Genomic DNA, 12,562 nt, shown 5'->3' with positions numbered 1-12,562 from the left:
TGCAGATGTTCCATTGATGGCAATAGGAGCAGGTATTGTGGCAGTAATGCGAGTGGGAATACATTGTATGGTACAGACTAAATGACTGTATTAGCAGCAGAAGTAGAAAATGTTGCAGTGATAGCAGTTTGTAGACATTTGTTGCAGGGCTGGCAGTTGGAGCAAACTTTGAGGAGGATTGGCTGTGGGGTGTATGGGGGCCCCAGCCTAAAGCAGGATGACTCAAGAATCTCATTGTTGCTGTGTTGGGAAAGAAGGGAACAGATGTTAATGATTGCAGTGGAAATAATTTTTTTTGCAGTAGGAGCAGACATTCTTTAAGTGCTGTCAGTAATGCAACCAACTAACCTGTTATTATGTACAGATCGAATGGATTTGGAGGAACCGGAGAAGGTCGACAAACTGCAAGAACCTCTTTTAGAGGCATTAAAAATATATGCCCGGCGACGACGACCAAACAAGCCATACATGTTCCCCCGCATGCTGATGAAAATTACAGATCTGCGAGGGATCAGTACCAAAGGTCAGTATTACCTGTTGCAATTTTTTTTATTATGAGCCTCTGAAGAAGGACAGGGAACTGCTGAAGAATGTTTCCACGGCTGTCATCCTGTAGGTCTTGCGGGGCTAAGTCAGGGTAATATAGTAATGAGCCTTCTGTTTTTCTTCTAAATAAGTCTTTTCTGGTCACGACCTAGTGACTCTACCGACTAGTGGTTCTGCGCATGGGCATCGGCTGCATTGTTAGAATGTTTTTTCTTCGCTGTCCAGTTCAGACGTGTCCAAGTGAGCTCTAGTTTGATGCTGTGTGGTGTTCTCACCATGCCTTCAGATCCCTTCCTCGTCGGTTCTTCTAAACAATCGTGCTGTTAATCGGTTGCCACCGTTGTGTTCCTTCCACTCCGTGTTGGTCAACAGCCTCTCTACTCCTGTGGTTTTATTCAAGAATGTCCTCTTGATAGAAAGGACTCCATTTCGGTTCCGCACCACTTGCCACACCAAGTATCCGAGAAACGTTCTCTACTAGATTAGCATCCTTTTCTTGTCTCCAGATCACCATGAAGACTCCTGTTCGGCATGTCTTGCACTCCAGGGAAAAAAAGACCCTTTGGAACTGGCATGCTCTTCAAATTCCCTTGGCCTCCATGACGCATAGAAGAGAGAAGAAAGATACTCTGGACCTCTTCGGTGAGCGAGAGGGCATTGAGTCGAAGCATTCAGAGACGAGATCGATCTTGGCACCGTCTGGGCGTAGACCTTCTTCAGCTCCCTCCAGGCTGCCTTCTACTGCTGCATCTTTCGCTGCCTCAGGACTTCGAGCAACCAATTCCTTCAGTGGCTGCAGGAACATCTCGACGCCAAGCAGCAGCACATCCACATCCAGCCGGGCACTGGTCAGATCCTGACAGCACTTGCACAATTGCTGAAAGACTGCTCCTCATATGACAAAGTTGTCTTTTGGGGAAGCCCTTAACCCTCCTGTGCCTTCCACTCCCGAAAGGCCTAAAAGGCACGATAAGGCTACCTCTTCACTGCCCCCTGCTAAACCTTCTCCTCCACCCTATGTGGGGGTGGGGCGGGGGAGAAAGTCCAAGGCTACCTTATGACCTTCCTCATCGCCAACAGGGCTCAGGCCCCTGGGGGCCCCCCCAGCAGACACAGACCCAGAACTGTACCCTGCAAGACCGTCACCCCCAGATGATGTCTCCTCTTACCATGAGGTACTCCATACGGCAAATAATTCCCACAATTTAGAGGTGCATGTGCAACATGATGATGGTTTCCTCATGGAAACCCTCTCCTCCACCCAACACTCCCTACAGTACCTTTCCATGCTCAAAAGGGTTCTCAGAATGGCTACCAATATATTTAAGGAGCCAGTTAAAGCCAGGGCGGTAACACCTAGGGTTGATGAGAAATTTAAGGCCTTCCCCAATGACCCTCCATACATATGAGACCCGAGACCTGACTCTCTAGTTGTGTATACAGCTAGAAAACAAGCTAAGACACCAGGCACAGTTGATGCTTCCTCTCCAGACCGGAAGAGCAAGATAAATGATGCCGGGGGCAAAAGAAAAAGACACACAATTGATGGACGGAATGCAGAGGGCAAAAGAGTGGCAGCAAAGGCTACTACACATTGGCGCCTCACCAACTCCATTTGCCTAATGTCCCGGTATAACCGAGCCCATTGCGATCAGATGGCGGACCTTATCCAACATCTTCCAGAGCAGTACTACTAGAAGGGACAAGAGCCTTTGCCGGAGGGAGAAATTGGATACTAATATATCTGTTGTGTGGTGGACACACAGCCACTCACGGCATTAACACCAGCATCCTATTACGTCACCATGCCTGACTGTGCATGTCTGGTTTCAAACTGGAGGTTCAGCAGCACATTTAAATGTACTCTTCGATGGCCAACATCTCTTCAGCCCTCAGGTCGATAATATGCTAGAAAAAAATCAAGAAAGATACTGTCACAGCCAAAGCGATGCTACAGACACCATTCCCACCATGGCTCCTTTCGATGCTCCCACTACTGTGGAAAAGCAAAAACTTCTACCAAAGAAATCTCCTCCATTTTCTCATGGCCCACACTGCAATGGCATTCCCTGGAATTCTACATGAGGGGTTACAGGGGCAATAATGATAACGGTAGAGAATAGGGAGCAGCTCTCAAAGCAGCTGCCCATCCAAAACAGTGACACATTCCACCTGCCAACACAATCACATAACACCTGTCGGGGAAGGTTGCAGGGGTTTCTGCCACATTGGTCAGAAATCGCCTCCAACCATTGGGTTTTTGACATTATAAGGGAGGAGTACTGTCTGGAACTCGCTCAAGCACCACCAAACATTCCTCTCCACCAACACAAAATGTTCATAGAACTTTCGTGACTCCTTCAGGAGAAGATATAGTCCCTCTTCACCAGAGTAGTTGGAGAGCTGGTTCAGCAACAATAACGCAAAAATGGAGTCTATTCCTTGTACTTTCTTATCTTCAAAAAGACCTCTCATCAAATACATTGTCAGAGATTTTCCACATGGTAACGCTACAAGACGTCTTAATACTACTCCAGAAAGGCAACTTTGACTGCCCTCTATCTGAAGAACGCCTACTTCCACATACCCATCCACCCAGCTCATTGGAGATACCTGCGGTTTGTGGTGAGTGGACAACATTACCAGTTCAAAGTACTTCCATTCAGGGTTACCACAGCCCCAAGGGTCTTTATCCAATGTCTGGCCGCGATAACAGCTCCTCTCAATAGGAGCGGCATTCCCGTATTTCCTTACCTGGACGGTTGGCTGATCAAGAAAGATACGCATCAACTATGCTTAGCACACATTCTGAACACCATCCAGACTTTACACAATCTACCTTCAATCCCTACAAGTGCAGCTCTTCCTCTGGGCCATCCTAGACTTGCGTGTGGGGAAGGTGTTCCCCAATCCATCGCGAGTGCAAGCTTTGCAAAATATGCTGCCTCTTATTCAGGCAGATCGTGAGGTAACAGTTAGAACTGTGATACAGCTGCTTGGCATGATGGCATCTTGCTTAGCCATATTTTCTCATGCCAGACTGCACATGTATTCGTAACGGGAGTGCTTAGCAGCACAGTGGTCTCAAGTGGAGGATCATCTAGAGGACCTAGTTCTGCCAGAGACTATCACCACAGATGCCTCACTTACTGGCTGGGGTGCACATCTCAAACATTTCACCATTCAGGGGAAGTGGGCACCAGTCCAACAATCCCTGCAGATTAACCACCTGAAGCTGCTGGCTATACAGCTTGCTCTTTAGGCATCTCATGTTCTAATACAAAGCAAGACAGCCCTTGTACACACAGACCACACAACTGCTGTGTTTTACGTACAAAAATAAGGGGCACACACACACTCTATACAGCTGTCCAATGTGGCCCAAAGCATTTGGCGGCGGGCGATAGAAACCTCACAGAGTACATCTGATCATTCAACACATGCGGACATCGATCTGGCAGACCTGCTCAGCAGGACGCATCATGTCCATGAGTGGGAACTCCATCCCAGGTCTTGCTCCCCCTACTTTCAATGTTGGAGGTTCCCACAAACCGACCTATTTGCTAATGCAGAAAATGCAAATACTAATACTTTGCTGCAAGGCTAAAGCACCCACAGTCCATGGGCAATTTGTTTACGGATGAACTGGTCCTGGATATTTGCATATGCTTTTCGGCCTCTCCCACTCCTACCATTTGAGTTACGGAGGCTGAGGCAGACCTCCCTCACTCATCTGGGTGGCACTAACCTGTGCACGCCAGCCATGGTACACCACACTGCTTGAATGCTATCTAGTTCCTCAAAAGAAGGTCCCCAACAGGCTGGACCTTCTCAAACAAAATCACAGCACTCTCTGACATCCCAGCCCTCAGCAGCTCGACCTGGCTATATAGCTCCTGGGGTCATAGAGTGTGGCTATTTAAACCTCCTGGAGGAATGTATGTCTATTCTCGAAAAAGCATGCAGGCCAACTACCAGGGCCTGCTACGCATCTAGATGGAAGCGTTGTGTGCACTACTGTCTTCCTATATCAATCCTCTCACAGCATCGGTACAAGACATTGTCTGTTACCTGCTCCACCTGCAGAAATCCAGTCTTGCTTACAATTCCCTTCGATTACACCTGGTGGCTGTAGCTGCCTACTTGCAAAAAAGGCAACATGTTTCATTATTTAGAATACCAGTTGGTAAAATCTTTATGGAAGACCTCAAAAGGATTATTCTACCATAGACACCTCCTGCTCCTGTGTGGAACCTCAGTCCTGTGTGGAACCTCAATGTAGTCCTTAAAAGGCACATGGGTTCACCTTTTAAACACCTTCCCTCCTGTCCATTGCAGTTTCTCTCCTGGAAGATGGCTTTCCTTGTAGCCCTCACTTCCTCAGGAGGGTTAGAGAAATTCATGCTCTTACCTTGGAACAGCCGTTCTTCTAGGTACATCATGATAGAGTGGTCCTCCGGAACAAACCAAGTTTTGCAGCGTGAATCTTTCTGGATTCACTATGCTGTGCATTATTCCGCAATCTGGTGGTTGGGTCCGGATTCGTAGTCTTTCCGGTTTTTTTGGGGGGGGTTTTGTAGCCCAGGTGGGCGTCGACGTCCCACCATTTGGTGCACCTCTCGTGACGTCGTCGTGTCCCACCTTTGGGGCACCATCTTCAGATTCTTTTTTCCGCCGTTGTGTCTGGATCGTCATCGAGAAGCTCCAGAGTTTTAGACGAAGGAAGAAGGAAAATACGCGAGTTTCATCGAAGGAGAACCTTTAGAAGACTACAGAGAGAAAGGTATTACAGCCGGGACGACGAAGAAGGAGGGGATCCTCGAAATTTTTCGACGCACAGAGGAAAATAAGCACTCAGAGGCTCTGAGCGCAATGGACAAGACACCATTTAAGTTCTACCCTAACTGCCACCACAAGTTCGCGCAGAAGGACCAACATCCGGTGTGCAACCTTTGCCTGCCGTTCGACCATGAGAGCAAGGACTGCAACGCCTGTTCTGCCTTCGCGCCGAAGACTCTCCGTGTGAGAGAACGTCAGAGGAGAGCCAACTTCAGCATGGAAGGCAAGGGTAAGGCCCAGTCGCTGTACGATCTGGGCCTATCCACCGACGATGAAGACAACATCGCCGAGGGACCTTATGTCTTCACGGTCGCAGAGACCGATAAGAAAACGCCTGATGAGTTAAGAGACACGTCGAGTACAAAACCACCGAAAGGGCCCCGAAAATCGGATGGTGACTCTTGAAAAAATTAGTCAAAGTCCTCGAAGGAAACACCGGCGCCGAAGATTTCGACGTCCGCCAGTGGTTCAAAGGACAAAAGGCAGAGCGGATCCTTTGAGAAGGACTCCCAGGTGCCGAAGACCGCCGAGAGGCACAGTTCGTCGAAACAGACCCATGAGGTGGGACGTTCGGCGGCGAAAGACAAGGCCGCGTCGACGCAAGCTCTGTCGAAGAGACCTGCGGTCGACGCCGAGCACATCTCAAGCATGGAGAAGAAAAAGAGACGGCTCGCGGCGGAGATGGAGAGCATCCTTCAAAGGAAGAAGGAGTTCGACGAACGAATGAAACAATTCAAAATCCCAACGGTCCCGTCGACGGATGTCGTGGAGATCGAGGAAGAAGGGGATTTCGACGCCGACGAGCAGTCGAGAGGTCCTGAAGAGGAGGAAGAAGGCACCTACTATGAGGGAGAAGGTGATGATGAGGATCAGCAGTCGTTCTACGGCTCGGCGCCGTCGACGAGTCAGGAGCTGGAATGGCAGGACATCGACACCGAAAACCCCGAAGAGCCCGTGGACTCGTATCCTTCGAGGCCTTCGCCGCCTGACGACATCGGGGCGTACAACATGGTCGTCAAGAGTGCTGCAGCAGCCTTTGGTGTGAAATTGGACGAGGAGAAGCCGAAAGCAGACTTTCTACTCGAAACTCTGCTCCCCATCCAGACGAGGAGCCAGTTCCTCCCCATGCTCCAAAGCGTGATGAACCAAGGGAAGGAGGCGTTTAAGGACCCGGGAACATGCCGGTCCATCACACCCAGAACGGAAAAGAAGTACAAGCAGTCCTCGCAGGATCCCCCTTACATCAAGGGATCGGTCACGGCAGATTCCATCATTGCTTCCACGGCCAGGAAAACATCAAGGGTTTCTTAAAAAAAAAGTGAGGGCTTAACCCTTTTTAAAGTGCTTTTATATCCATGAAGTTACAGTGCAAGTCCAAACATCATAAACACTGCAAATCCCTGGCCCAAGATTTCCCATCCCTACCATATTGGGCTATGCAATTAACTCTCAAATGATACGAGATTTCCCCCTGACTAACCTTCTACATTTTTCCTTCCCACTCATCCACCCTTAGGGCGACTGAAGATTTCAAATGGGATGTGATCAGAGAGCGAGCACTAACAATGCTATAAAGCACTCGGAGCCATAGTATTCTGGTCATTAGACCTCCACTAATTTCATAAGAGTCCTATTTAGAGAGGTAGAGATACCCGACCAAACTTTCTTTCCTATACAGAAAAAAAACCATCTCCAAAATGTCTCTAGACCATAGCAGGACCAAAACATATGAAACCATCCCCCATCCTGATTCCATTTTAGGCAATTTATAGATACTGCAGAGAATGCCTTCTTAATATTCCGGGTTTAAGGTACAACATCCAGCCATTAAAAAGGTCATTCGATGAAAGTTGGTCCATCATAGACTGGAAAAATGTTTTCCCCATTGTTTTTCATTTAGCTTTATCGTAGTGTGCCTTTCCAAATTTGCACTCATCTTTCCAACAATCTATTTAAATCCCATATGCAGCCCTTTATGCTAATAACTCAAAGTTATATTTACTTTATCTAACTTAAACATCTGTCTAACTAGATTCCGAGAGGAATCTATATCCACCCCAGGTAAATTATGGAAGATAGCCCTCTTTTGAAGTTTTGTTCACAAAAACAGGGAAGGGGGGGGGGGGGGGGGGGTCAATCTAGCACCATCATACAAATCCCCTACCTTAAAAACAGATTAATCTGCTCATTTACCTATTGTTGCTTTGGTCAAACCAGAAGAAAGAAACTTAGGATATCTCTGCAGAGTCTTTGCATTTTCTCTGGGAATTCCATATTTGTGAAACTGTTTATCTTTAAAATACCAAACCAGGTTCAGAGACTTATACCATACTTGTTTGTGTGATTTGTGGAGCAGGATAGGCCATCTTACGTACTCAATTGCTAGATCCCAAGTTGAAGGATGGGGTTATCAAATGAGGAGTTTTGGATTGACAAGCGGTGAAGCTGTAAAATGAAAGAGGAAATATAAGGAAATAATAAGTCTTTGCTAATATTATCGCATCACTGACTGTGGACTACGATAAAGACCTAATCTTAGGTGACCTAAACTATAGGGCAAATGAGGTGGAAGGGGGTAAGTCAGCCAGGAAACTTAGAGTCCCTTGCTAGCTTAAATCTCACTCAACGCATCCACTCTCCCACGCGCATCAAAGGCCATACACTTGATCAAGTATGGTCCATTAATCTTGCAGTCCAGAAAGTAGCAATTTACCCCTGCGTATGTTCAGACCATTGTACAATCAGTTTTACTTTGAGTGATATGTTATTGCCTAAATCGTCATCTCATTTAAAAGGTACTTTCAGAAATTGGAATCGTATTGATATGGAATCTTTTTTGGACACGCTAAACTACGAGCAGCCCACTACTCAGGAGAACAAGGATAGTTTTGAGAGGGAGATTGCCAATTGGCAATTGAAGGCTATAGATATCCATCCCCCTATCCAGACAAAAACCTCCCGTATAAGGTGACATGAAGCATCTAAATAGTTTACTACTGACTTAAAAACTATGAAACTCAACGTACGTCAAGCCGAATGGAAATGGCGTAAAAACTACCTAGCACAGGATAAAGAGCAATACATGGCGAGCCTAACGTCCTATAAAAAAGCCATTCTGGAGGCAAAGAGATTATTTTTCACTAACAAAGTACTTAATTCAAACAATAGGTGTAAAGATATCTTCAGGATTGTCAAAGAATTATCTAATACTGTTCGTGTGACCCCCTTGATTGTTGCTACACAGAAACTTTGTAATGATCTAAACTTTTATTTTGTGGAAAAAATCAAAAAAATCCAAGACTCTATCGACTCTAGTCATAGTAGCGCAGAAGACCCTTGTGACAATTCCAACTCTACTTCTCTGACCACCTTCCCTTGTCTAAATAGTAAACTTTTTGTTGATCTTGTAAACTAAGTAAAATCAAGTTCCTCCAAGGAGACGTGCCCACTCCACATACTAAAATCCATCTATCTGGCCTTCCCAGACACTATCCATGACCTCCTGAATCTCTCTCTCAGGGTACTGTGCCTTCAGGGTTCAAAGAAGCAGTGGTCCTCCCGTTGCAAAAGAAGCAAGGCATGGACCCTCTTAAGCTGGAGACCGATATCTCTCCTTCCCTTTTCCGCTAAATTATTGAAGACCCATGTAGCCAGCTGTGTTAGTTCCTTTTTAGAGGCAACCAATTTTTTGGATACCCACCAGGCAGGTTGCCCATCACACTTCTGAATCTGTTCTACTTTCCGTTATAGATGATCTAAAAGGTCAGGTGGATGTGGACTGTACTCGGGCTTTGATTCTCTTAGACCTCTCTGCAGCCTTCAATACTGTCAACCATGCAATATTGTTAAATCGTTTTGCTGCAGCTGGTCTCCGAGGCACTGCCTTGGGTTGGTTCAGATCCTTTTTAGAGGGCCGCAAGCTCTCACACTAGAAGTCAAATACTGTAAATATGAATTGTGGAGTTCCGCAGGGTTCCTCTCTTTCCTCGATTCTCTTCAATGTGTATATACGCCCACTCACATCTAGACTCAGTCAGATGAGGATTAAAATATATAACTATGCTGCTGATATGCAGCTAATTTTTACCATTGAAGAGTCACATAAATCAGAGGAATTTGTTAGGAACTTAATGCTGTTCATCAAGAACTGGATGAACAGCAACCAATTAAAACTGAATTTGGAAAAAACCCAAAATCATCATTCCCAAAAACAATTTTCTGTATTGGACTCCCGCACACTGGCGTTTGAAGTTAGCTGCGGCTCCTCACCTGAAGTCCGTGATCAAGAGTCTGGGCATACAAATATATGTGGATCTCTCCATGAGCTCGCAGATTGGCTCTGTTACCTCTGCTTGCTTTGCCCAACTTCGGAAATTGTGAAAGATTAGAAGATTTTCAGCAGAGAGGCTAGCATCCAAATCATTATCGCCTTGATACTTTCCAAAATTGAATATGGGAACGCGATATACCTTGGCCTCCCGCAAAATCAGAAGCATTGTTTTTGCAGCGTGAATCTTTCTGGATTCACTATGCTGTGCATTATTCCGCGATCTTGTGGTTGGGTCCGGATTCGTAGTCTTTTCTTTGTTTTTTTTTTTTTTTTTTTTTTTTTTTGTAGCCCAGGTGGGCGTCGACGTCCACCATTTGGTGCACCTCCCGTGACGTCGTCGTGCTTCCTGCGGAAGTCCCACCTTTGGGGCGCCATCTTCAGATTCTTTTTTCCGCCGTTGGGTCTGGATCGTCATCGGGAAGCTCCAGAAGTTCACTCGGAGGAAGAAGGAAGAAAAGCGAGTTTCATCGATAGAATCAAGAGAAGACATCAGGAAAGAACAGATTTCGACAGGAACGCGAAGAAAGAAGACCAGCGAGCCTTTTTCTTCGACAACCTTGGAGAATGCACGCTCAGAGACCCTGAGCGAAATGGACAAGACGCCATTCAAGTTCTGCCCAAACTGCCACCACAAGTTCGCGCAGAAAGACCTGCATCCGGTCTGCAACCTCTGCCTACCGGTGGATCATCAGAGTATCGACTGCAACGCCTGCTCAGTCTTCGCGCCGAAGACACTCAGGGTGAGAGAGAGGCAGAGGAGAGCCAACGCCAACATGGAGGGCCAAGGAAAACCCCCGACACTCTACGCGCTGGGCCTCGACACGGACGACGAGGACAACGTCGCCGAGGCAGCCGAAAACTTCACGGTCGTAGAGACCGACAAGAAGAAAGAAGACGAGGTAAGAGAATCGTCGAGCGCAAATCAAAAAACACCTCGAAAACACGAGGGTGACTCGAGAAAAACTGAGTCAAGGTCCACGAAGGGAGCCCCGGCGCCGAAAATTTCGACGTCCAAAGGGGGAACTTCGGACAAAAGGCCCAGCGGATCCTTACAAAAGGACTCCCTGGCGCAGAAAGACGCCGAAAGGCAAGGGTCGTCGAAATCATCCCATGAAACGGGCCGATCGACGCAGAAAGAACGTTCGACGTCGACGCAAGTTTCATCGAAAAGGCCCGCGGTCGATGCCGAAAGCATCTCCGAAATGGAGAAAAAGAAGAGGCGGCTCGAGGCCGAAATGGAGAACATCCTTCAAAGGAAGAAGGAGTTCGACGCCAGGATGAAGGAATTCAAGATTCCAACGGTTTCAGCGGCGGACGTCGTCGAAGTCGAGGAGGAGTTCGACGCCGAAGGGCTGACAAGGGACCTCGAAGAGGAAGAGGAGCCCTATTATGAGGAAGAAGCCGAGGAAGAAGACCAACAATCGTTCTTCGAATCGGCGACATCTACCGGCAACGACGTCGAATGGCAAGATCTCGACACCGAAAACCCGGAGGAGGCCGTGGACACGTACCCCTCGAGGCCTTCGCCACCAGACGACATCGGGGTGTACAATATGGTGGTGAAGAGCGCAGCAATGGCCTTCGGCGTCAAGCTCGACGAGGAGAGGCCGAAAGCAGATTTTCTCGTCGAAACACTGCTCCCCATCCAGACTAGGAGCCAGTTCCTCCCCATGCTACAAAGCGTGATGAACCAGGGGAGAGAAGCCTTCAAGGAGCCTGCCACCTGTCGGTCGATCACGCCCAGGACAGAGAAAAAGTATAAACACTCCTCCCTGGACCCACCTTACATCAAGGGTAGCGTCACCGCAGACTCCATCATTGCCTCCACGGCCAGGAGAAGGGCCAACGTGCCAGCAACCTCGGGCCCACCTCCAGATAAAGAGAGCAGGAGAATCGACCTCACAGGCAGAAAGGTCGAGAGGAACGCCGCAATGCACTGGCGCATGGCGAATTCAAATGCACTCCTAAATAGACACCAGTACCAACACTGGGATGAAATGGGGGAGCTAGTAAAGCACCTCCCCGAAGAATACCGCCAGAGAGCCTCTCACCTGGTAGATGAAGGCAAGAACATCGCCAACTCCTGTATAAAGACGGCGTTGGATGGGGCAGAGACTTCAGCAAGACTCATGGCCATAGGGGTCACAGAAAGGAGGCATGCATGGCTAAGAATCTCGGGATTCAAACCGGAAGTGCAGAACAACATCCTAGGCACTCCCTTCAACGGAGAGACACTGTTCGGAGCAACGGTGGACGAGAAGCTCACCCAGCTCAAGAAGGAGAACGAGACAGCGAGGTCCATGGGGGCCCTGCAGCTGAGGGGAATGAGACGAGTAAATCCCTCGAGGAGACCCTACGGTAGGGGTGGAAGCCAACAGGGGACGTCGCACCAGGCGTTCCAACAAGGTCAGCAGGGCGAAGGTCACGGACAAAGTCAGCAGAAGCAAAGCTGGCAATATCAACCTCGGGGCCAGTCCTTTCGAGGGAGAGGGAACGGACGTGGCCAAAGGAGGAGAGGGGGCGATCAGCCCTCCTCGAAGTGACTCAGCACGCAAGAAGACGCCCACCCTCGTCAGGCCCCCAAGGGTGAGGCGCAAAAAGGTGTCATCAGGGGGAGGAGAAGATCCAAGAGCCTACGAGCATACGTCACCGGTAGGCGGAAGGCTGAGGTTCTACCTTCAGGAGTGGCGGCGCATAACCACAGACAAGTGGATACGGAACATCGTGCAGTACGGATACTGCGTAGACTTGGAGAAAAGACCTCCAAACAGAAAGCCGAAGGAAAGACCGAGATCGGCCCAAGAACTGGCAATACTCAGAGAAGAAACACGGAAACTCCTGCAAAAG

The 12,562-nt window shown here is 48.2% G+C and overlaps 1 protein-coding gene across 3 annotated transcripts in view; it reads left to right on the top strand.

The window, feature by feature from the left end:
- The window catches only part of RARG (retinoic acid receptor gamma), a 442,759-nt gene that overhangs the window by 417,752 nt on the left and 12,445 nt on the right, over positions 1-12,562 (top strand). For all 3 annotated transcript variants that reach the window (XM_085654659.1, XM_085654660.1, XM_085654661.1), the window contains one exon: positions 365-523. In XM_085654659.1, coding sequence (XP_085510785.1) covers positions 365-523 — 159 coding nt within the window. The remainder of the gene's footprint in view (positions 1-364; positions 524-12,562) is intronic.

Source organism: Triturus cristatus, chromosome 4_1, assembly GCF_964204655.1.
Source record: "Triturus cristatus chromosome 4_1, aTriCri1.1, whole genome shotgun sequence".
Taxonomy (NCBI): Eukaryota; Metazoa; Chordata; class Amphibia; order Caudata; family Salamandridae; genus Triturus; species Triturus cristatus.
Note: the sequence above shows the minus strand (reverse complement) of the source record. Positions and strands in the feature narration are given on the sequence as shown.